The sequence below is a fragment of the Struthio camelus genome, chromosome 14 (genome assembly GCF_040807025.1).
Source record: "Struthio camelus isolate bStrCam1 chromosome 14, bStrCam1.hap1, whole genome shotgun sequence".
In the NCBI taxonomy this organism is placed as follows: domain Eukaryota; kingdom Metazoa; phylum Chordata; class Aves; order Struthioniformes; family Struthionidae; genus Struthio; species Struthio camelus.
In genome coordinates, this window is record NC_090955.1 from 19,685,205 (window position 1) to 19,711,786 (window position 26,582).

Genomic DNA, 26,582 nt, shown 5'->3' on the forward strand with positions numbered 1-26,582 from the left:
TGCTTCTTACTGTCACTGTATCTCTATTCCCTCACCTATAAAACAGAGACTTGGTAATTTCTGGTAATATTTAGAGATGCTCAGGAGTAAGGATGATCTAAAAAGGAAAATCTAAATAATATATGTCTATCTCAACAATCTACAGTCTAATTTACAGGAGAAATGAAGACAGCATCAACATTTTGGAAATGAAACACCTCTCTGAAGTAATTTAGATAACATACTCTTAATAGGAGTCCAAAAACTTGTAACAGAGGCTCAGGTAACATCTCTGCAGCCTGAAACCTATAAAAGAACGACTGAAAAACTTACCAGGTAGTGAAACAGAAAGCCAGCAGTAATATGATCGACTGAAGCACTGCAAGCCAAATTCTGGTCTCACTTATATCAGAGCAAATTTGCAATTTTCCCTCTCAACTGATCCTCAAATTTGCTCATGAAAGAGCAACATTTACCCCATAAGCACCACTAAATAAAAGTCAAAAGCAACAGATTTCTCTTTCTCAAATGACTGTAGAAGAGCCTTAAAATTGCTCCAGATGCTGAATAGCTAAGAAATGTAAAATAAAAACCTGTTATTCAGATACGTGCAGCTCTTTCCTCTGCAGACTACGTAACATTGTTTCTTCCCATAAAATGGATTACATTCCTTTAAGAGAAAGGCCATCATGTATTTAGTAATATCACTCTCAGGATACAAACCAAATACAATGAGGTAAGATCTTCTGTTAACTTCAGTGGTTTCCCATTGGCTCCACAGCAAAACATTCTCCAGACAGTCCATCTGTAATAGATACATTTTCTTTACATTCATTGAAATGTTTACTAAGGTTCCATAAATTAGCTACTGAAACGCTTTTCTGAGTCTAATATGGTTCCCATGTAGCTAAGCCAAGAGAACATGTTCATAGCTTTTGGCACAGTTTCTCAGAATTGCCTACACACTCAGAGGACGTGTACATCTAAAATGTTTTATAAGGTCTAGCTTACTTACATATGCTAGTAAACATTTATAAAATTTAAGATATATTCCTTCAGATATCTCAAGCTCTGGAACGTAATATCTCTATCATGACTGCTCACATTCTTAAAGCACCTGCCTCTTCAGTAAGGCACTGCTTGCTGAAGTTACTTTCTTACCTTTTCAGACTGAAATTTCAGGTTTGAGATTAACATTTCATCTTTGCTATCATTTCAAAATATTACAGCTTCCAGATTTTCAGAAGCTACGGTAGAAGAAACTGAAGGATATAAACCTTCTACTATTTATCTGGAGAATAAAACTATTTTATTTAAAGGCATGTGCATGTGAAATGTTTCCAGTACAGCAATAGTTACTGCAGTCTTCGTGGAGCATTGAGGGCATACTCCAGTGCTGCATATAAAGAAAAAGGATTAATCTTCACTTCAAGGGATTTACAACCCACATTAGATGCACATGTAATCCAAACTTTTGGACACGTATGAAAATGACTGTACAGGGAATGCCAGTCAAACCTTCAAGCTATTCATTTTATTTGAGGTTTGTTGAGATTTACTTAGGAATATTGCAGCGTGGTTGATGACTGTCATCCAAAGGCCAAACAGTAGACCTGAGCTTTGAGAAAGGATGGGGAGGCAAGATGTATGATTTTGTGAAAAACTGCATGGCAAGCGTGAAGGTAGTTACAGATGAATGTATAGTTTGGAATATTCCCACATTTTATTCCAGAGGAAAAAAAAAAACAAGACCTCATGTTATCAGCGATGAATCCTGGATTATACTTTAGAAGAAGTTAAATAACAGCAAAGCAGAGTTTATTACAACTGACTTTCAAGCTTCAACTAATTCCCAGATTGACCTATAATAAAGCAGTTTAGGAAAGGACCGTTTTTTAAATTCTCTTTCATGCCAACACCTGAGTGTGACTACAGAGAGGACAGATCTCCCCTCTCGTACTTTGCCACAAATTTTATATCCTCCCAATATATGTCAGTAAATATACTGAAGTTCTCTTCACTGACATACCCACAGTGACACCCCCAAAAAACAGGGACTAATGCTGTTCTTCCAAAAAAAATTTTTTTTTTAATAAATAATCACTGACTGACAAACTAATAAGCAAGGTGCTTTCCAGCAGCAGAGGGTCTGAAGTTCTAGAAACCCCTCTGCTGCTGAAACGCTATAGCTGGTTTCCCTCTCATTCCTGTCAAGTGATATACGAAATACAGTGTTATCTCTTGTTCTTACAATTTATATTCCTTCCTCTCTACCCATTCATTGCTAGAAAATATTTTGGAATCTTTAATAGTAGGGGTAGTTCTCCCTTAAACAGCATATATGCTCAAGTTTTTAAAGTAATCTGTAAGCAATAATCAATCTCCTTAAAGGATGGATCAAATTTAAGTGCCTTGTCTTCACTGAGTGCCCCACAGGCCTACTTGCTCATTCTGATCTACTTTCATTAATTTTGTGTTTATACTGCCAAATAGTGTATAACATGGTCCCTGAGCTACTCCACCAGAATTTTCTACCAAGCGGATAGAAAAATAGCTACAGGAAGGCACAAAAGCCTGCAGGATAATTAAAAACCTTGTTTTAATTAGGTACACAGTTAGCTTCACCCTGCTATCTCGCTAATTATCCCATTCTCTTTTTGCATACTACCTAGGTAACAATGTGCTATCTGTACAGAGCAGGAAGTTGTTCTCTTACATGTCAAATATGTTGCAAATACAAAAACAGTAATGGGGAAGAATAACATTTCAAGGTAAGTACTAAATGAGAAATGCTGCAAGCAGGAATAGAACTAAATGATAGATAGGAAGGCTCAATTATATTTTTCCTTTTTTGTCTTACTGTATACACAGAACTGTCCCAAACTATGCTGGACCTAACAAACAAGAATATACTCAACATTTTTAGAGTTGCAAGTAACCTTAAAATTCTGCCAATAACAACACTGCACCACTAGAATTATTTTAACTCATGTCTGAAATCTTCTGTGAAAACCAAACATCAGTTTACAAATTACTTATAACATCACAGCATGACTTTGTGGAAAAGGATTTGGAAAACATATTTTAAGTACTTAACATTACATTTTCACTTTTCTCTCCAATAACTGAAAGTTTGGAAGGAATAAAGTATATTTTACAGTAATGAAGTGACCTTTCTTGCAAATAAGCATTTTCCTCAGCCTAACGGTTCTGTTTGGCTCTGTCTAGCACTACTGAATGACAACCCACTACACAAATGAGACTGGGCTATTGATCTCCTGGCACTTGAGACCCAAAAGCAATCTGTGCTGATCCTTGGTCCTGCAGCATATATGAACTGTGAAATAAAATATGAGTATAGTTAATTTAAGGCCAAACCATTTTTTTTCTATAAACGAAGTTACTGTGTATGTCCTTATTAATCCCACTCCTACCTAATACAGTTTCAATCCGTATTCCATCAATGATGGTGGCAAACAAACTAAAGTCAGATCATGATACCTGAAAGCTTCTTATCATAAAAATCTCCAGTTAGTTAATTTCAGGCAGTATTTTAAAATACTTAATTTATCTTAATGTATCTATCTTAAAGGCAGTATTTTAAAATACTTTTCCAACTATAATCAAAACCCTGCAGAAACAGTCATTCTATGCAAACAATGCTTTCCCATCTGCTCTTCTATACAGTCAGGGCTCTTACAAGCTTACCCTTTCAAGCCCTAGTAAAAGTTCCTGTGTACTACCAGGACTGCTAACAACTTAGTAAAGAAAAAGTCCTTAAATACTTAACAAAATGTTGACATCTTTCGGAGAAGGCTTAGAGAATATGCCAATGAACACAAAAATCTTGACCGTTTAGGGTAAAATCTTAGTCTTGCTTAAGTCAGGGGTAAACACACTAGTGATTTTTAAGCAATTACAGACATCTCTGTACCACTGATACTGATAGCACTGAGCTGTAGAAAGTGTAGGAATTTTATGTTTCAGTAAAAAAAAATATATATATATTGCAAAAGGAAAGCTTACTTCTACAAAATCCAAACTCCTTGTCACATAAAGGCTGAAGTGAGATTTAAGATATTTCTGGTCCAGCTGTTTTTGCAGTTGTCTAGCATTTAAAAGTATTGTTTGGGGCCAGGGGGGTGTTTGTTTGAAAACGCGATGCAAAAGCAAACTGCCTAGCAGTCAGAGAAACAAAATACAATGGCCAAAAGTCTGGGAGGTTTTGCTAGTACCCAGTATCTGCTTTCTTTCAGAGATGAAACTCAGGTGAGCTTCAACTGACATCATTCTGACCTACTCATTTCCCTGTTACAGTGATAAAACAGAAAACCAGAGATTTGTTGTGCTATTTATGCCCTTCATTCTTTTAAAACTGAAGAAGAGCAGATGGGCAATGAGGAATTCAACAAAGGCCCAAATGTTCCCCAACACTGTTAACAGTGCCTCTATTCTAGCCAGAGATAGCACCAGGAAACCTAACTGGAAACCATAGGTGCTAATGTAAAATTTATGCTGACATGTTTACAGCCTGGTAGCGATTCCGTCAGTCTTTAAATCAATTATTTCCACTTGAGAAATTTTTTTCACAATTGAAAATAGCTAGACCAAACCAAGTTTAAATTGGGGCATTGTCTAGCTCCAGGACCTTTACGCTTTAGTTCTTGTTTGGGATCAGTCCAACTGATGTGTGTAGATAACAGATGTGGATTTACATATCTGCTAAAAACACTCAAGGTTTATAGTTTGTCCTTTCTGTCTCTTTCTCACTAATACTGGGACATTTTGTAGACCATTTCATGCAATAATAATATTAGCAGATTAAGAAAACCTAAAGCTTTATATGTTTACATAGTTATGATAGAAAATAAAGCCTATATATATATATATACCTATATGTTAAGCATAGAAAAAAAATTATCAGTTCATCCAGTCACTCAAGTCAATCAAAAGTGCAAGTTAGAAATTATTTATCAATTCAACTATTACAAACAAGAGGAAAATGAGAAAAATGCTCTTTAAAGGTAGAAGAACACCTCAACAAAACAGAAGAAGTAAGTCCATCAACTGGACAAGGGCACCCTGCCCTTACCTGAGCTGTGCTGTTGGTGTATCTACCCCCGGTCCCAGCCCTGCCCACTCAATGGACTTTGGACCAACACTGTAGCCTTGACTCTAGTCCTGTCTCTGGCCCTGTCTCTTAGACGGACCGTGGATTTATATTGTAGCTTGTTTCCGGTCCTGTTTTTGGCCTTATCTCCCGCTGCTCTTGACTGGACTTCTTGGATGGGCCCTGGACCTGTTTCACCATCTCACCTGGTCTGGGGCTGCTTATGAACCCTGTTGTTAGCACCCCAAATCTACCTATGCAGACCGTGGGCCCTGCTTGTGCCATGGTGTCCTCTGTCTCGTCCCTCCTGGCTGCCCTCTGAGCGTACGTAACTCCCTTCAGCAGATATTGGTCAGATCCTGCTCACAGGATCCTGCTGAAATCAGTGGTGCTGCTAACGCGAGAAAGCTGACTGGTGTTTACAGTCAAGATTTTAGGCTCTTGAAGAGAAGGAATTAGTTAAGGCTGGGTACTCCCTTTCAATCGTACTTAATTTTTCAAGCGATCCTACTCCATAAGGGAACAACTACCGCTTTTAGATCGGTCGAACCAACGGACAAGACGGGCAGGGTCCGAGGGGGACAGCGTCAACGGCGGCTCTGCCTCGGGCACCGCCAGCAGCGCGCACCCGGGCTGGTGCGCCCGCAGGCCCTCGGCGCCGGACGGCGGGAACGCCGCCAGCCCCCGAGCCGGTGGCAGCAGGGCAGCGCCCCAAACCGCCGCGGCTGCCGGCGGGCTGCCTCGGGCCTCCGCCGTTCCCCCCCGTTAACCCCCGGCGCGGGGGCAACGGCTACGAAGCTGGGGGACAGCCAGCGGCGCCGGACGCCGCCGGTCCCGTTAAGACGGGGCGGGGAGAGAAAGCTCAGGATCAGCGGGGACGAGACACCGCGGGGAGCGAGGCTGGGCGAGCAGGGAGCGGCCGGCGGCGGCCGCCGCCGCCCGCCCAACGGCCGCCGCCGCCCGCCCAACGGCCGCCGCCGCCAGCCCGCGGGGCGGGGCGGGGCGGGGCGGGGCGGGGCCGGGCCGGGCCGCCGAGCCCCTCCCGCTCCGGGGGCCTCCCCGCGCCCACGGGGCGGAGGGAAGGGGGGAGCGGGCGCGGCGGCAGCAGCATGGTCGGCGGCGGGCGGGCGCGATGGAGCCGCCGGAGGGCTGGGACCCCTACCGCCGGCCGGCCCGCCGGACCCAGTGGCTGGTGAGCGCCCTGGCCTACCACTACGGGCTGGACCGCGGCGTGGAGAACGAGATCGTGGTGCTGGCCACCGGGCTGGACCAGTACCTGCAGGAGATCTTCCACCACCTGGACTGCGCCGGCGAGGGCAGGATCCCCGGCGAGGACTTCCGCACGCTGTGCCAGGTGCTGGGGCTGGAGGCGGCGGCGGCGGCCGACCCGGAGGAGTGCGCGGGGCTGTGCGAGGGGCTCTCGGCCGAGCTCACCTTCCGCCAGTTCCACGCGCGCCTCTGCGGCTACTTCAGCACGCAGGCGGGCCGGGCCGGGCCGCGCCGCGCCGTGCCGCGCCTGCCGCTGGGCGCCGAGAGCGAGCACATCGAGACGCAGATCCGCCTGCGCAGCCCGCTGCGCCGCCGCCGCCCGCGCCCCGGCCCCGGCCCCGGCCCCGGCTGCGGGCAGGCGGCCCCGGCCCCGGCGGGGCGGCGGGCGGCCGGGCCCTGCTCGCCCGAGTGCTACGAGGAGGTGGTGGCGCTGGAGCAGGCCGAGGACCGCATCGCCAAGCTGGAGGAGGAGAACGGCAGCCTGCGGGAGCTGGTGGAGGACATGCGCGCCGCCCTGCAGAGCAGCGACGCCCGCTGCCTCGCCCTGCAGGTGGGTCTGGCCCGGGCCGCGCGGGCTCGGCCGGCGCTGCCGCTGCTCGTCGGCGCTGCGGCCCTCCCCTCGGCTGCCTGCGGGGGTCTTCCCAGCTCCTCCGCCTCGGCTGGCTGGAGCTCCAGTTACGGCTGGTTAAAATATAATTTGCAGATGAAGATACTGTGATTTAAAAAGGAAATGCCGCTTTCGAAGAATCAAGCGTTAATAACGCATCGGCATCCGGAGTGGTTTCTAAAGGGAGTATAACACAGAGCTGGGTTGTTACTACTTCTTCAGCATTAGCTCTTTAAGAAATAGTTTGACTCTATGGAGTCTTCAAGGAGAAGTGTTTTCTTGCAGTATCTTTACTAACGTGACTTTATGTGCATTTAAGTAATGCACTGAAAATCCTCCTCCTAAAATTATAGAAGACTTCAATTTACCAAACTCAAATGCATAACACTGCTTTTCCTGTTGCACATGCAGTCAGTCATATATCGATTATGCAGTGTTTTTTCTCTAAAATACAAGTAAGAATGAACTTTCGGATTCTTAACCTGCACGACCACGTACAACTACTGAGCTGTAAACGTTTGGGAGTTTTACCTCGGAAAGACAGAAGTCTGCTCTCCTGAGACTGTGGTCGTGTGAGTTCAGAGTTGGAGCCAGTTCTGCAAATGGACTGACAAACAGCCTTTGCCTCCTGTGCAGAGCCCCACTGATTTTGGGGTCTGTTTCTGTTGGCTCAAGCGAAACAAGTACATGGTTAACAGCAGTTAAAATACTGTGGCATGAAATAGCATAGAACAGGCAAAGCGCTGAAAGGCGGAGTTGACCAGTGGTTCTAAGGGGTCTAATCCACTTGAATTTAGTACTAATACTTAACATTCCTGTAATTCTGTTCTCTGTGTGACGTTTGAATTTGGCACTAGCTGTCCATCTTAGCAACATTCAGTCTGATAGATAAAAAAAATACTATTACTGTTTTCAAATGGAAAATCAGAGGCAAACATGAAGTCACCAATCAAAGGCCACAGAATGCATCAGAGGAAAGACGCAGATTAGAGCTCAAGAACACCACCGGCTGCTAACTCTGTGTTCACTCCTGTTAAATACGACTTAAAGTAATCTGAAATATTTATTTCACAAAGTTACTTGTCTTTTGGGAACAGACGAAAATAATGATATTAAAACTATACACAAGTCTGTTAAAGGGATTAATTTTCCACTTTAATGAGTCATTTAAAAATTAAATTTATAGATAACTTTTTAAAAAACTTATGCAGAAGTTGTTTCCTTGTCTCTGTATTTGGCAAAGGTAAGTTCCGAATTAGTTGCTGATCCACTATATGTGGTGATCAAAAAACAAAAGAAAAATCCAGCCGTTTTCAGTCTTGATTAAAATGTTAGTTGCTTTCAAATACATTAATTTGTCCCTGCTTTATGCTCCTGTTCGTTATAGGTAGGACTGCGGAAGAGCCATGCTAACCATAAGGAAGAGGGGACTTGTTTTATAGGGAGTAAGAGACTGATAACGCAGAACCCCCCCCAGACCAAGTGCCTTCAAAGTGTCCTGAAAGAAGTGGAGCTCATCCGGAGCTCCAGGGATGGACAAATTGAAGAAGCAATTAGGTTCAATCAAGAACTGGAAAGAGAGCTGAAGAGCTCTCAGGAAGCTCTAGTCAACCTGGAAGACTGCAACCGTAACCTGAAGAGGGAACAAGCGGAAATGAGGAAAAAGGTTGAAGAAGCAAGACACGCGGTCCTTAACAGTCTTGGCAAAGTGAAGGAGCTAGAAGTGAAAGCTAACAAAGTGCCACATTTGCAAATATACATTCAGCAGCTAGAATCGGAACTGCAGCATTATAGGTAAGTTTGAGTGCATCCAAAATATGGCTATAAAATGACAGTATTTAAATACAAGTTAGCTTGAAAGTCACTGATTGTAGCTTAACAAATGTACCCAAATACATCTTCTGAAATATGGCTAGAGAGACATTAGGTGCTACTTATTAATTTTCTTGGTAGGGATCCATAACAGAACTCAGTGCTCACAGATGCCCAGTTCAACAGAAGTTAGGCCAAAGCAAGAATTCTGGTCTACAGACAGAGGAAGTTATTCCCAAAACTCACTGTAATAGGAGTTAAAGTAGCAGTAATACTTAAAGAAAACCTCAAAAGAAATTACTAACTTAGTCCTTCTTAATCTGTTTCCCACATGCTTTATATTCACTATTTAAAGTGAAAAAATAAGTTAATTATTTCCTATTAATTAAGTTACACTTTTTTTTTTAATTTCAACTAAAAGGCTGATGCTCCATTTCTTACTAAAGCTCTTCAACTTGACATATGATTTGGAGAAAACCCACACAAGGCCAATTTCTGGCCAGCAGAAGTCTGCTGTGACTTTTAGCACTTCTTCACTGGTAGAATATGTTATACTTCATAAAGGAATCGATCTAAATAATTAAAGCAACTTACAGATATTCAGAACTTCTTAGCTACCACATAGCCGTCCTATGAAGCTAAATGAAATAAAATCTCCAAACCAGAGAAAACAAGAAAAGAAGCAAGAAGGGGGTTAGTGTGGTGGTTTTTGAGTTGTTGTTGTTGTGTGTGTTTTTTTTTTTTTAAATATCATAAAGGCAATTTCCCTTTATTAATATTCTGATTTTAAAGTACCTTTAAAATCAAATAAATTATAGTGTAAATCAAGTACAATAATTTTCATTTCATATTCTTTGTCTGACAGCAGTTCATAGGTATATTGCTGCCTTTCCCTCCTATTAACAGATATAGAAACTGAGGAAGAGAGAATGATTTAGTGGGAGTCTCAAATAAAATATGCATCATCTAACTCAAAACCACTTTGTAATAGCATAAATACATATGTTTCCAAAACTAAGAAAGGTGATTTTAAACTTTATTTGCTGGTTTTGTTGCTTTTTATCTCTCGGACAAAACTCAAACTCACTGGTGGTTATTAAGCACTAGGCAATTTTGCCCAAGTTTCAAATTTACCCAAGGAATGAAATGTCTCTCTCTTTACTGTCCCAAACTAAAACTAATATTATATGTATCTTTTCCTAACTGTACTAAAATTAGTATTTTAATATATTATCTACTTTGAACTGCTTGTCTCTTCCTAAACTTATACTTCCTCTGTTTGCTTATATGAAGAATTCATAGTGAGTTATTTGTGGCATCATAGCTATTGTACCCTTTTATGAAGTGAGGAAATTCTAAAAATAATCGCTTTATCCGGTGTCTTTCTATAAGCATTGTGTATGTTAATATCTGTTTGGTTGTAGAAGATAAAAAGCATTTAATTAAAAATGCTACAGGATTTAAAAAACCCTGGGCTGGACATCTAATATCTAAGACAACTAGCTGTCATTTATAGGAATTTCTGGATGAATGATACAACTCTTACTTCTGAGCCAGATCATGCTACTTATCGTGTATATGGAGTTCTCCCTGGCATGGGCAGCAGTGGCTTCAGCTCAGTTCTCTTGTCTTGCAGAATTACTTGCACAGTTACTTTTCCAAAGTATGATGAAGCATAAAAATTCACCCTTGAACAGGCAGAGATGAGCTAATTAAGGATCAATAAGAAATGTTAACTGGGCCTTGCAGGGCAGGAAGTTTTATGGGCTATATCAACATAAATGATGCAAGTTAAAAAAAGGTGAAATATATGTTCTTTGTAATACAACCCTCTTCTGTAAAATTTATATTAAAATTACATGGTAATTTAAAGTGAGTGCAATGCTCAGGAATGGTGCCTGACTGACAGTTTGAGAACTACACCCTTTTTCAGCTACACAGGACGCTCACCACAGGACCACGCCAGCTTCTGCATGCAAGAGCCTTTAATGGGTCTTGATTCTGTGGTAGCCATAAAGCATTTCCATCTCGTCCAGGTAATATTGGTCTTGGCTTAAACAACTTAACAACAGAGGATAGCTATTCAGTGATGTTTGTGACTTGCATGAATGTGGTCATGTTCCACTCTTTGGTCTACCACCATGTGGTACAGAGATGCCCAAGCTAGCAGAAAAGCAGGTAAACTAAGCATCGCTGAGCTCTGTTACTGTGATGAAAGAGCTTGTTTAACGCGTGCTTGGATATCTCCATGCTACATAGCCATCATAGCTACGTTAGCATCCTAGCTTGACTGAAAGTCGCAAAGGGACAGCAGTCCCACTCGCTTCACTTGTGTGGCGGATGGCAGAAACTACTTCTGCTCATAGAGAATCATATTCTCCTGTAGCACAGAAGTCCAAAACCCATGGACATAGTTTGGGTAAGGTGCTAGGAAGTACATGTTGAGGGAAAGATCATGAAAGATTTGGCCAAAGTGTAGAGATGAAGAACAGCTGCTCTATCCTGCAGGTTTCTCGGACAGTCAATTGGCAGGTATATTACATGTAATGTTATTTAAGTAAGTATGTGTTTCCATACCACAAAAAGATTGCAAGCATGTTAGCAGGATCCAAGTTTGGCAAAAATTAATGCTGGAGTAGAAAGAAATACGTGGAGAAGCAAATATACTGCAGAAAGCTTGTAAGGTTGCAGACCTGTCTTCTGAGAATTTAGCTTAACTGGCTTTGTATGGCCACTATTGTACTTCAGCAAAAGCCTGATTTCTCCCAGAAAGAATCATATCCAAGAATGAGACCAGTCTATGAGTTTTACATGCTCCTCCTGTTCACACTTCTGTTTTTCTAAAGTAAAGTAGAAAATGATTTGTTCTTTTAGATTCAGACTTTCAAAGGTCTTTAAGTTTACAAATCCCACTTCTAGATCTTCAGCTTACACCAACTTCCTATCAGTTAGGACTGGGGGCAGAACAATGACCTTAAGTTATAATCCCTAATTCAGGAAACAAATTCAATGTGTAAAAGTTTGTTCCTGTTCAGGAAAGCGTTTTAAGTACCTGCAAGCGATTAAATGTTTTCCTGAATTAGGGCACCTAACAACAATTCCCTTTTCTGCTTACAAATTCACATATTTGCAAATTTAACACAAAATGTTTAAACTGATGTGTGGTAAACGTTTGCCAAATGAAGTTTGCGTAACTTACGTGAAGCTTTTCTGAGTATCATTTCCTGTATCAGGATTTGAAACTTCTGTATCATCTTACTAGGTTCCTAAGCCAGCCCAGTAGACCAAATAGTTTCTACTTCTTGTCTTAAAGTACACACTGTATTCTTCTGACACTAGATGTATTTTTCAGGTTTTGGCTCCTATTTTCTCCACCCTTAGAAATGTATAGGTTTTTTTTATTTTTTTTAAGCGCTGTTAACTTAATGAGTCGGCTCAGACATTTTAAAGGTTAGTCTTGAGAAACTCTTTACTGAAAAGCGTGAGCTGAATTACTTTCAGAGGAAAATGAAATTACTCAAGAAATTGTATGCTTTATCATTTAGTATTATATCAAGAATGTATCATTCACAATGTTAGTATATGGAAGAATTTAGGAAGTTTTGCAGGCCTTGTTTTTCCTACATCACTGCCCAGAGAATTATTTTCGTTTTGCACTGGTGCAGCTGATTTCATCTTCCTAGGTATAGGACTTTTCACTTCATATTACTGAAGCTCAGCTTTTTGATTTTTTGGACCACTTTTCCAGCTTCTCAAGATGATTTTGAAACTAACTGCCAAAATGCTGTCATTCCCTCCTAGTTTGGTGTCAAATTTTAAAAGAGAAAAGTTGAAAGTATGAATGTAGTGACAGGAACCGGACCCGGGGCAGATTCTGGTGACCTCTGCTTAATAAATCCTCTTAACCTGAGGGCAAATCACTGATAGCTATTCCTCAAAATCATTTTTTCAACTAGTTTTGCTTTTACTCAAGGTGATACCATCCATGTACTCTAATGGAGTCCTACGATTTATAAGAATGCCATATAGAAAAACATTACTACAATAAAAATGTCACATCTACTGCTTCACCTTATCCATTCAGCCATTTTCCTTGTCAAAGAAAGAAATTAGATTGGTTTGACATGAATTGTTCTCAAAAATACAAGTTGGTTCTGTTTTCTATACTGTATTATCTTGTAGGTGGCTTATGAATAGATCATTTAATAAAGTTTACAGATTTTTTTTTTCTCCTCAATAGCATTGGAGGGAATAACACAATTTGACAACCTTTGTTTCATCCCAGTGCAACGCGTAAAAAAGAATGGTCACTTAGAATTGAAACAGACTTAATAATGGAGATGTTCACAGAGGTTTTATGTTGCAGTGCCAGCCAGCAGCACAGTAATTACAGAGGTCAGTGGAAGGGGTCATAAAATACCAAAAATGTTTCCCATATGCATGATCTGTCTCCCAAATTACTTAATTGTCCATCAGCATTTTTTTTTTGGTTAATGAGTAGGAATTCTTTTTTTTATATGGAATGCAGAGTGGCTTTTTTCATCCCCTCATATTCCCTTATAAATATGAATATGGATGCCTCTAGCATAATTCCCCTATCTGTTCCTCTGACATAAAGTCAATAGTGCTGATTTTTCCAAATAATTATCCTCCATGTTAACCTGTATCAGAAGTAGTTCACGTTTCCTTTTTTTTTTTTTTCTTTTTAGGAGACAATGTCCTGCTCTTTTAAGTAATTTCTAAGATTATCATCACGCTTTTGTTTGGTGTGGACCAAACAAAACCCAATCAATAATCCAAAAAAAGGAGAGGAATATGGAAATATTCCTAACTGATACAGAATCAGCTGTTCAGTGAAAAAAGAAAAGCTTTAGGAAGGAAAGACTATCCACAAAAGAAGGTGTATATAAATAGGTTATTTCCAGTCTGAATGAGAATGCACACTTTATATTTGGGCATTCTAGAACTATTCTTTTATTAAAAAATTAGACATTAAATAAAAAATATCTGGACAACTTTCTGCTTGACTAGTGTCATCAATATCAACTACTCCTTGCTAGTTGTAGGGTAAAGCATACACGCTGGAAACTTATTTCAGATGGCACAAAATGTGAATGGACAGCGTGTGCTAGACTACACAAAAGACTGCTTAGAACAACAAACAGAAGTACCTCTTGTGCCTGCCTCTAACATTAAGTGTTTTTTAGTAACCCCAGTCATACAGAATGAATTAAATATCATTTTATGTGTGACTGATGACTTGAAATTGCTAAAGCTTGGGTATTTAAAATTTCACCTACTAATTGCATTCACGCAGGCTTATGCTTTTAAAATGAACAGTGCTTAGAAGTGAAGAACAGTGATAGTAATGGAACTGAACTCAGGTATGGTGAAACAGATACATTAAACAAAATGTTTTGTATTATAGAGCCCTCACCTATAAGAACACTCAATCAGATTGTGCTAGATGAACTCATATCATGTCATTTTATTTTCTAATTGTGCTCATACCTAATATTTTCTTCTGCTTAAGACTGTAAGAAGTTCTGTATTATGTAGAAGTCTGCCACTGAAACAGAACTTCACAAGTTTTTCAATAGATTAACAGTAGTAAGTGAATATATATACCTGTCATATGAACCTTACACTACTTGCATGTCTCTAGTCATAAAAGAACTCACAAGCTAAACTGAATCAAACCAGCTTACTGCTCATTTGGAACACTTTAAAGGAACCTTTCTGATTTTTACAAAAAGTAGGGATAATAGAAGGTACTGTTATTCATATATGAGAGAAAGACTTGTACAGAGCAATTTGAATATATTAATTTCACACTGAAGAAAATGTATAGGAACTGTTTCTATGGAAGAGGCACTTTTATTTGAAATGCAGGAATCCATTCAAATGAATGCTGAAGTATATTTATCCACAAGGAAGCTTGTACTTGTATGTTAATTTTGATATTTGAAATGTAGCCAGTTCTCTGGTCTTTTACAGTTCTGGGCCCTTAGTTACATGGGCATTTATTCTTGGGAAACTCTCCCTGGTTTCTCATTAAATCCTCCCTTTTATCTGGCTTGCCCTATTTGCTGTGTTTGGAGTAATTCATTGCAAGCACAATAGCAATGCCACATATGTGGACACTGCCTATTCACTCCCATGGACATGCTTTTGCAGTGTCTGGGAGCTTCCTTCCTTCCATCACTCCGAGGAGGAACCGTTGTTTGAACACACTGTAGCTGTCACTTAGCAACCCCCACTGTAGTTCATCCCTTCCTAGTGGCTGATATAGTAAAGCATACTACAAGCCCTGCCATAATCAGCAGTAATAAAAAGGTAGCCTAAGCCAAAGGAATTAATTTTGTCATGTCACGCACAGTATCTGACACATGCAGCTGCCTTTTAAAGCTGTTTCCTGCACATCTATGCATAATTTGAATCATACTAACTCCTCCTATACCATAGAGATTAATCTGTCACAGAAGCTGTGCAAACAGTGTTTCTGCAGTTAGTCTCCCTTAAATTAGCACCTCAGGCTTCAGCCAACAGCTTTGACGGTCCCAGCAATGACAGCAGTTCACCTCCCTCTCTCCTCTGGCTGCTCTGGCAATCTGCATCGCACTTCTCTGTTTTTATAGTCTTCCCCCCAGGAACTGGACTCCTTATGCTGCCCCAGTTTTCTAGCAGATGCTACATATTATCCATCTTGGGTTATGGCAGCAAAAAAGAAAGATTAATTTCATAAAACAAAGATAGATAACTCTTTAAACTTTAAATAAAAAAAAAATCACTTCCCCCCCCCCCCCCAAACATACACTTTTCAAGTCATTTCACAAAAATGCACTATGGCTCTTGGCTATGCCTCTTGCAAAGAGGCTGTGCCTCTTTGAAAGCACATCTCTCAGAACTAAGTCACTTCCTAGCTTTCATTGCAAGAACCAAAATTAAACAGAAATGGTCCTAGCTCATAAATAGCCCTCAGTTGTTACCCTATGGATTACTTGAATGAGTTCCTGTGCAGCAGTTTTCCATATAGAATAGTAGCAAGTACATATGTCACTTTCTGCCACAGAGGTTTCCTAGGTACCTTCTGCTTGGTGGGCCTAGCTGCCGAGAGACAGGATATCACTGCCACGGACTGCTGCTGTTGTATTCAACGCACAGACCTAAAATTACGTTAGCTGTGATAAGAGCTAGCTTACAGATGCTGACACTTTAGATCCCACTGCATACAGATAAAAGCACAGAAAACACCATGCATTATGCTGGGAATAGAGTTATCAGTTTGACAAGACTGGCGTTTATGCGTTGACTGCATCTTTCTTGCCCTAACAACCAGCTAACATCAGATGAAGAGAGAGCTGCATAAAAAGAACAATTATTTGTGACCAAGAATGATGCACCTGCAAGCCAAGAGTTTGTAGCCTCCTGTCACAAAGTGTTGCAGCTCATTATGTACCTCCCTGGGGAGCCAGGAGGATTGTTAAGTGTTGTCTACAGAGTCACACGCTTTTTATTAAAGCTTTTTATTCCATTGGAGGTATAAAAGAGGAAGCCATTTTTACTTCCCCTTTCTTCATAAAACTTGAAAATTACCTCATAAAAATGAAGGGAGGGGGAGTTTTATTAAAATAATAAGAAACAATTATTTACTCTGCTCCTCATCTCACATTCCTTCAGGACATAAAATAGGCAAGGTAGTTTGTAAGAGGGATGCTGATAAGTCCGGTTTTCAAACAGATCAAACTAATTTGTTCTGCTGAAGTAATCTGCTCTCAAAATATAGAAGGATTAATGAATGATCTGCAAGGGAGGAGGCCTTATCTCATGAATACACCCCCAAAATGGCAATAATTAATATGACAAGATGAGTGAAGTCACCCCAGAATAGCTCACAGGAGATCTGCATATATTATGGTAAAAAGAAACCAAAATAGAAAGCCTTTTTAATTTATGAACTAGAAAAAAATATGGTATCATAAAAACTTGAATTGAATTGTCTACTAGAGTTAGCCAGCTAGAGGAAGAAATGTATCTAGTCTTTTAATAGGCGCCCATGCAACCATTCTATTTCATCATCAACTTAAGTTCTCAAAACAGCTGTTCTCTGTAATACAAATATTAAATTATCTGGAGACCTGGGAAATATCTAAAGAGTAAAATTAGCTGGCTCCAGGACATTACTGAGAACTTGTTATAATGAAAACTCACAGCCAAATTAAGTTCTTAAACTCCTTTTCAGGATAGTACAGAGAGGGTAAAAGATCTAAATACCACTAGATTACTTAGAACAATGCCAGGGATACTCACATACAGGTAAATAGTCAGTCTGTATTTACCTCTGCCCAGAAGCTGAGCAGACTGGGGGATGAGCTAATGAATGTGACTGATGTTAGGAAATACAGTATAGGCAATTTCTGTGTTTTCAGTGATACAAGACAGTTATTTAGCAGTACCATAAATATTTGTTAGTGTGCCATGTTCTGTTTACCCGTCTTCTTACTGTAGTTAGAATTTCAATTGACTCATTGCCCATGTCTAATGTCCTATTCTCTTCCATTGATTCTCCAATACACTTTTCAACTTTATCATCTTCTTGTCTTCCTACTTAGCAGAATGACTAAAATCCAGACTGATATTTGCTTTTCCAGTGCTTGGCTTAGGTATGGGTTTTTTTTGTGATACTCAGCATATTTCCCTATATTTGCCAGATTTGCCTGGCAATCTGCTTCTTCCTCACCTACTCAGAACTGTAGTCACTGAAGAAAAACTGCAGTCACAACCTTAGAAAAATGCTGCCATCAAACTAGGAAAAAAGATACAAAAGGATACTCCTCTACACTATAAGTAAATCTGATAAAAATGAGTAGATATGTGTCCCTAAAAATTCACAGAGTTGTAGATAATTTCCAAGATGGGAAAACTTAAAAGCATGTAATCAAGCTTATTCATCATTGCAGAAATCTATGTCACAGGATGCTGACCGCACTGTTTGCAAATGCCATTTCACATAAACGTGTACTTTAGGAAAAAAGCTGGTTGAAAAATAAATGCCAAATGTAAACTTAGAGGATGACACCCCTTTACATCTGCATAATGAACAGCTTCAGCCTTCACAGCATAGTTCTTAAAACTCTATGAAAAATAAAGTGTAGAGTCTGTGACTGACTGTGTGTTGCAGTTCTTCCTCGTTTGTGGAAAAAATGTTCTCCGAAGAGTGCCTGAATTTCTAGTGCCATCACATCACACATCATCTATTTCAAGAAAAGAGGTGCAAAGTCTTAGGATCAGATTACATTGGAAAGATCCCAAACCTTTCAATAAATCCACAGAATAAGATCAGGCCCTGTGCTTTGACTTCTGAAGAATCTCTTTTCATAGCACAATGTTTCAGTGAAGGTTCATGATGTCACATTAATCATGACACTGAAAATTCTGGTATGCACAGCACATCTGCTCCATTTTTATTCCCTGTAGTGGATCCCATCATGCTTGTAATTAGTTCACGTAACATAAGGTATCTGGTACTGCATGTGGTGAGCTCAGCCAAGTTTAAAGCAGAACTTTGTCAGGTTTAAGCTGAGCTTTAAAAACAGTGTTTCCACACTTTTGAAGTTGGTATGCCTAAGTAAGTGCCTAAGTAGCACTTTGCTTAGCAAAAATTATGCAAGACTGGGAAGTATGAGCAATCAGAGCGAAGCCAGTGCTTATGAAAATTACAGAAAACTACGTTATGCTATCAGTTTCTGTGTCAGCAAATATCCACACACAGGATTTTCAACAGTACGTGTACAACGGGTACACCTAGATGTTGCAGGGCATCAGTGTTTTGACTATCAGTGAGTGCACTGTGGAGCTGAGGGTGGTATAGCTGTGTCAGCGAGACGTTCTGCCTACCCCACGTCTCTGCGTGCTGCAGAGCTGCTCAGCACAAACACCAGCCCTATGTGTTTTTGCACTACACAGCGCAGGCATAGCCTTATAAGCACACGTCTCATAGATATTCTCTACTACAGAACAGTAAGATATCAAGGGGGCTGTTTATAGTCATTTAATATGGTGGTCTGACAGATATGGCATGAATGAGGTAAACCAACAGACCACTCTCTCAGCAACGGCAGTAATGTAGTTTAGACCTAGGCAAAATATTCAGGCTGAATAGTTCAGCCTCCAAAAATATAGTTTGGAAACAATTTAAACTATTTACATATTTAGGTTACATGAGGCAAGTTTGCACATGAAAAAGCATGAAAAAGCAGAAAAATTGTGTTTTATTTTGATATTTTCTTGTCGGAGTGTTTTGATTTTTCCTATTTGGATGACACTAAATCAGTATAGCTAAATCTAATTTCAAAATACCATTTTAAGAAATAAAAAAGAAATCAAACCAAAATGAAATATTTCCTTTCGTGCTGAAGAGACAGTTTCCTTAGATGCAAAACATTTTTTCCTCAGATTCCTAATTCAACCAAAACAAAAAATAAGAAAATACACAAACAGCAATAAGCAAAAGGTATGAGAGAAGCTGGACTTTAATCTGAAAGATCTGTTTTTCTGTTTATGAACGTATAAAGCTCTGCTTAATTTCCACTACTATCTGTTGTCCCCAGAAACAATTCTCTTAACATAGGAAAAAGAAAAAGAAAACCAAAAATCAGAAGGCTCTTAGCTTATATTGGCACAACAACTGCATATCTCTGTATTACTGGAGCACTAGTTATGATGAGACTGATTTTGAAGGAGAAATCTAGCTGTGAAATATTAACCACTAGTAGAGCATGCCTGCATGCACCAGCCTTAAATAAAGACCTTTTAGTGTAGCCAGAGGGTTGATACCTTTCAAAAATGATTAACCTGTATACAGCAGAATTATATAATGGGTATATTCTTGTCTTGTTAATCTTACACTTGCTACTTTTTGTCCCTTGTTAAAACATTCTTTGTAGTACAGTGTCCTTCATATACTCTGTGTGGTATTTTCATCTGTTCTCTCTCTCCCTCCTATTTTTACCTCCATGCTTCACTCTTCTTTTTTAATATTTTGTTCATGATTTTCAGTTTCTAAGTGATGCTTCAAATGCATTTAAAAATAGGAAACATAAACAAGTAAATAAATTTAAAGCTTTTTAAGTAAATACTATGTGGTATATGAATTATTCAATGAGCAACTATCTGATTCTTTGATTAGAAAAGGCATTATAAATGTGATATTCTGACACAGAAATCCTGGTTGCAGGCTGTCCATTACAGAATGTAAAGGGCGCTTTATTTAATTTGTCATATAACATATAACAAATGCCGCAGAGATAAAAATATTACTCCCTGGACAGAACAAAATTGTGAGAGGATACAAGAAGCCACAGGCTAAGGTCACTATTTTACAATCAAGAACTACTGTATCTTGGAAGGAACGTTTCGGGGATTGGTTTGCTTGGTTTTTTCTTGGTTCTAGATTGACTTCCACGGAAGCACATTCCCTTGTTAGGGGAGCTACAGTTCAGGATTTTTTTTTTCCATTTCCCATATCAATCCTCAGAAAACATTTGTGCTTTCTTTAAAAAAAAACACCCTCCAACAAGACAAAATACTCCTTCAAATCCCAATACAAAATCCTTGTGTCCCACCATGTACAAAGTCCTCAAGAGAAAAACATGGCACTTCAATTTTAACTTTGTGGATTCTTTTACTGCTAGCACAGACTCTCTTGTCATGTCAGAAGAACTGAAAACAGAGTCCTCCTTGCCCGTCCCAGTCAAAATCTCCCAGCTGGTAGTTCTCCTGGGGTTGATCTCCTCTGGTCAGCCCCACAAAAATTTCATTGGGCAGTTCAATATCCCAGTAATTTCATCTCTCAAAGTTAGAGAAATAATGAGATAAGACTCTCGGCCTTCTCTAGTAATAAGTCAGCTGGTGCACATGAGAGAGCTTCTGACCAGGTATGAGCCCCAGTTACATCCCTGATTCATATAAAGGCATGACTACAGGGTGCAGCAAAATATTTCTTCCCTCACTTTCCGTGTGTAGGAAACCTGGACAGGTAGGCTAAAAAGAATCTGTGGCATTGCTGTGGGCTGGTAATCAGCTGAATAGTTGAGAAAGGAAAGACACTTGAATATTCATGCTGGGTACCCACTATTTGATCTAGTAGCTTAGCTTCCAAAGGAAAGGAAAACCCCATAAGCAAACTCTTGCATTGCTTTTTGTCTTCATTGTTCTTCAGAACAGGCAAGAAGCTCTGCTGCTGTGTCTGTACTCACTACCTACACCAGATCTCAGTACATGAAATCTGTCCATCTCTTCTTCCTTCCCTAACATTTGGCACCAGCCGAAAACTTCCTGTGGCACAACCCTATGCAAAAAAACCCCTGATCTGAATCTAAATGGCAGTAAAAGTTATGTATGCCTGGCATTTAAGTGCTTAAATATACAGGATGTTGGTTCCCTGGTGTCTCCGGCCGACACAAAAGTCAAGCTCTGGAAAAAGAAGAGAGTATATCTGAGAACGCTTGCTTTGGTCAAAGCTGAAAACTGTCTTCCTGTTCTTCCACGATGTCATAGCAGTCTTAGTGAGGAGGGTCACAGTAGTCTATTTTGCTCTCTGTTCTGATATTACTTTGGTTAAAACCGGAAGATTCAAGGCAATAAGAATAATTAAATGTTTAGGTTTATGCTTAACATTAACATGTAAAATGTTGAATCATGAAGTTAGTAAAAATAAAGAGCACAAAGGTCTAAAAGCCATACAAAATAATTAGCGTATTCATCAAAATATGGCAAAGAAAGAATAGGTAATATATTTCCTAAATATATAAAACATGCCAAACCACTCAAAAAATACTTGCTGCCTTTCCTAAGGGCACCAAGTATGTTTCCTTCCTAAGTCCTAAGGCTAGGACTGCAACAATATAATCACAGTGTCAGCTGTGTTATATAGAATCCTTACGGAGCAGCCTTCACAGACCTGCAAAGATGTCAAAGCAAGGTGCCTACCTCTGGGGCGTGACAGTGTTCCTCCACTTCCGACACAACATTCTGAATCACAATTTTAGCTTGCCAGAGAATTTTGTTTTGCCTAGCCCGAGCTCTGCATTCACCTCAACTAATCATCATCAAAGATCTAAATACGGGAAGTTTTGAGGTGCTTAGACCTGTACTTTATACAAATCAGAGAAACTGTCAATCCATAAGGTTTGGAAAAAGGATTTCTCGCTGGTATTATGGCATTCATTGTGAAGTATTAAGAATCACTTGTATTTATAATGGATTGTTGCAGTTTTCCAACCTCAATAGTTAATGCTCTGCTTCTGAAAATAGCTCTATCTTGCATCCAACAGTCTTACTCAGTTAAAATACAAGGTATTGCCTCATTCTTAAATGGTGTTCTTTTTAGAACAGAAGATTATTAATGCGGGAAAGGCAGCAATTATTTTTTCCTCTTCCACAGCAAAGTGTAGTTCTCTGTGGCCAGCTCCCATGGACTAGCTAAATGAATGGAGCTGTTTTTGATAAAGAGCATGATTCACAATACAGGAGTCACCAGGAAGTAATTGATGTTTTGCTTCTCATGTACTTAAGCTGAAACTTTAATTCCATTAATCTGCATTTACCTGTCATTGTATACAGGAAACAAACAGAGATTATCCCCTACACAAAGCAGTGACTCCACAGGCAGAGCCCACAAAAGACACACAGAGCTTCCAGTTTTATCTAGTCAGTCCCTGCAAGGCTGTGCTGAACTGGCCATTACTTCCCTTCATGTGCCTCTATAAAGAAAGAAAAGGCCATGGTGAACGGGAGCTGGGGGAAAGAAAGAGCAGTTTTGCTCATTACCGTGAAAAAGGAGCTGTCAAAGTGTCACCTTCTTTCATCTCTCCTCCCTTGCCAGCCTTTTCCTGACCCGGGGAATGGAAGCTTAAATCAAGCAGTGAGAATGAATGATGCAACTGCATGGTTTGTACAAAACAAAAAAAGGCTGTTGAGAGTGGTAAAAAAGGGGGCCCATCCGAAGGCAGCAGACAACGCTTGGCTGTTTGTTTCCTTGATTTCATTACGACAGAGGCTGGTGCTTGAAGAGCCACGGTGGGAAGACAGAGCCCCTTCATTTTATATCTATAAACACAGTTTGTAAGGTTCCTGAATGCAAAAAATCAACTTTAACACATGGACATATTGTGTGGTCGAAGGGAATGGGATTAGTAAGAGAAAAAGCGTAATGAAGATCTGAACTATCAGTCAGGGTTCAGAAAGGGTCAGAACACTGATCTGAAGCACAGTTTTCGTAATGGCAATAAGACTAGCTAACTTTCATTGCAGTCTCTGTTGGAGGGAGAATGATACAGCAATATGCAATAGCTGAGATGAGTGTGAACTGGAGGAGCTGCTGAAACATGGAAAGAAAACTATGTGCTGTACTGTTTTTTAAAGGAGGCTTATGAATTATCCATTAACTCACTGTGCAGAGTCCCTCATTCGCTTTCACACTTTTATTATTTTTGGTGAAGCAAAGCGTTGCTTTTGAAAATTTGTTTTGTGTCTTGAACAAACCTTAAAATAGGCACCTTTTCAAAGACAAAAACTAAAATATTCATTTAGAAAAGCCCTCAACAGCTAATACAATGATGCCGTCTCTACCTGAGATGTTCCCCCGACTCACAAATTACTGGATTCTGGGAAAATATTCTGAAGAAATATCACTACATGCTTGACTTGCTCTTATATTTTTCCTTAAAGCTGTAAAGTTACTGTTACTTGCAGTTTCTGTTAGGATACTGAATCAGATGGACCTTTGGTCTGATCCAGTCCAGCAGTTCTTATCTATCTGCGTGAGCCTGGTACTGTACCAGAAATATTTACGTGCACAAAGGGTCAGGCTCATGAGCTCAGGTGCAGCGCTGAGCTGACACTGCTTTGGAGACCCAGCAGCACTGCTGGGCTGTGCCAACAGCTGTGCCAGCATGCTTGGAGCTAGCACAGGTCTCATCTCCATGCTCCCCTGTGCAATGTGGAAGGAGTCCTTTAACACTACTAAAAAACTTGCAGTTTGAGGTCAGGGACCAGAAACCTAGAAAGAGAGTTCATTCAGCAGTTACTGTGTTTGCTGTCTGCATTAGAGCTCTGTGAACAGATATTTGGACTGCTGGAAACAAACTCAGCAGTACCATGGCCAGTATTAGCTGGGCATTAGCAAAATAATGAGAAAAAGTCATTCCTAATTTGCAATGAGACTTAATACTTTGACTATTAAACAGTAAAATGATTTCATCCTGATATCTTCTGATAAAGAACTGTCAGCATTTTCACACTTGGGAAGTGTGAACCTACGCTTCAGCTCTTCATCAAAAGTAGCTTAGTTTTCAGCACGTCCACAGACTTGCATGGGAGTTGAGAGTTCTGGAAACTGAAACCTTTTTACTTGAAGTTTATAGATGTCTTACATCTTTAAGACTCGGAAAAAAAATTTTATTTTGCACAGGGGAAAAGACATAACCCTGGAACGTGGGATTTCTCTCATTTTTCTCATTTCCAGTCCAAATAGTCCTGAGATAGCAAAAATAAAACCGATAATATTATAGCTCATTGAAAAAGGAATGGAGAAGTTCTAAAATGTATTAATCAGGAGTCCTCTTTCCTTTAAGAATCCCTACAAGGGTATAGGAACTGTCTGGCTATACAAGTGGAAGACAGGCAGACTATCTGAAATAGCTGTCCTTTAGCTATGAACAGGAAAGGTAGCTGTCCTGCCTATGAAGCTTAGATAGATTATGTGATACCAATAATTAAACATATGGCACACATTCAGACCACCTGCATACTTCAGTTATGTCTTTAATAGTCATTAGTGAAGCAATGATTCCAAACTTAAACTAATAGCATTACTTAGGAATACAATTAATTGGCTTTTAAAGACTATGGCTATTCCTATACCATTAGGCTTTTATTAATAAATATAATACTTAAACTGTTCCATTAAACTTGCAATGGAACATGCACTGCAATAATTCATGTCACCAAAATAATAACTATTCTGTTATAAATGGTAAGATGAGAAAACAACCTTGCATAATGGATCTTGTTCCTTCATTCTGTGGTGGTCAAACAGGTAAGTATATTTTGAACATAGACGTTTATGTTTATCATTTCAGAAATCTGTTAGAGTGGTTGCTGTGCACTTGCCAGAATAGAAAAGAAAAAATATAGCTTATATTCTCAATATTCTAGCCCTATATACATGCATATGTGATGAAGGATGCAGCTCTGTATGGAGCAAGATTAAATGATCTGTTTATATAACAAAAATGTCATCTAAAAGCTATTCACGTCAACGTGTGTCTAAGAGAAGACTGCATGCTCTGAGTTCTAGACAATTCCATCAGGATTCTCAAATACAGACGTGTAAAAAGTGAACAGTAATTTACAGAGTTACAAGTAGAATTCACCAGTTTTATAAACCTTGCATTGCCATTTTTTCCTTTAAGGACGTTAGTTTAACGTCTACAAATAAAAAATATTTTATCAGACTATAAAGGTGCAGGTCTGTCCCCCAGAAATTTTTCTTTTATGGATTATTTTGTGCTTTTAATTTGGGGATCTTTTTTCTATTGTTATAGGTACTGACAAATAAGTCAAATAATACATAACAGGAAGAAATTCAGACCATCATATGCTGCTCTACCTAAACATACCTAAGTTTTTTAATAGTTTTTACACAGTAAAATCAAGCTCTAGATCACCTTCCCAACTGGCCACAGGCCTATAGGGAAAGAAAAAACTTTTAATTAAAATAATCCGAATTTGGAATTCTGTTAGACTCCAAAGTCTTTGCTTAGGAAATGAACCTCTGCACAAGATGAGACTGGTTTGATGGCAGTTTGAGATCTGTAATGGCATTGCACTTAAAGTCTGTAAATTTATATTTCTTTATGCATCTCGTAGAATAAACAGGTCAAATATTTTGTCTCAAAACAATTTAATTTGATTTCAGCACTGCCTATATAGGGTTAGAGAACCTCCTTAAAAACATCAGGCAAATGTGGAGAGGTGCTAAGCAGCTTCAGTTCCTACTGATACTTGCGGTGTGCTGACTGTAGAAAGGAGGAGTAAATCTCTCTCTCCCTGCATCAGACATACGAGCCCTATGAAGTGAGGCAATTCAAATACTCCAGAGAAGAAGCAGCTGCTAGACGCAGTATGCTCATCATGCTCGTTCTTTAAAAATAAACAATCAAAAATTACAAATTGTAAAGAATTAGAGAGGCTGAATCTTTTGAGATACTTAAGCAGTAAAAAGTGAATATTTTCATGCTGGCATCTTGTAACCGTGTAAAGATTTGCCAGCTTATGTTTTCTCCTGTATTGATGTAGAGATGTGAGAAGCCTATAACAAGAAAAGCATTGAATAAGGCAGCACCATTACTGTAGTTCAGAATCCAATTTTCTTAATAGAAACTCACAAATTAATCCCACCCTTGGAAAAAAGAAAAAGGCTCTTCTACAAGCAAAACTTTTCCAACTAAGATGCAGTCTTTAAAATTCAGGGGGACCACAGGAATAGACAGAGATTGGAATTACAAATGTGATTTCTTTCCTAAATCCTCTATGAGACCGTTGGGGCCTTCCAATCCACTGTATAGAAGCACAGTGGTTTTACTATTCTGCAAAAAGTGGATGTGGTCTGTCTATTCAGCATGAATCACTATAATCTGTTTGTCTACTGCTGCAAAGTCTTAAAGTAATACAGTCTAACCAGCTCCTACCTCATTTTTCAAGAGGCAAAGACAGCCAACATTTAAACAAAACGACCGCTGT

At 39.7% G+C, this 26,582-nt stretch overlaps 2 protein-coding genes across 22 annotated transcripts in view; one reads left to right on the top strand and one right to left on the bottom strand.

Moving 5' to 3' along the window:
• Positions 1-26,582, bottom strand: part of CFAP92 (cilia and flagella associated protein 92 (putative)) — a 178,054-nt gene that overhangs the window by 60,174 nt on the left and 91,298 nt on the right. For 13 of the 16 annotated variants that reach the window (XR_011134541.1, XM_068907386.1, XM_068907387.1 and 10 more), the window contains one exon: positions 703-784. The gene's annotated coding sequence lies outside the window, so the exon portion shown is untranslated. Of the gene's footprint in view, positions 1-702; positions 785-6,365; positions 6,502-26,582 lie in introns of those variants that run through there. The other 3 variants (XM_068907389.1, XM_068907399.1, XM_068907388.1) reach the window with 1 other exon arrangement.
• The window catches only part of EFCC1 (EF-hand and coiled-coil domain containing 1), a 62,940-nt gene continuing 42,511 nt past the window's right edge, over positions 6,154-26,582 (top strand). For all 6 annotated transcript variants that reach the window (XM_068907403.1, XM_068907404.1, XM_068907409.1 and 3 more), the window contains exons 1-2: positions 6,154-6,908; positions 8,353-8,759. In XM_068907403.1, coding sequence (XP_068763504.1) covers positions 6,222-6,908; positions 8,353-8,759 — 1,094 coding nt within the window. In that variant the 5' untranslated portion in view covers positions 6,154-6,221. The remainder of the gene's footprint in view (positions 6,909-8,352; positions 8,760-26,582) is intronic.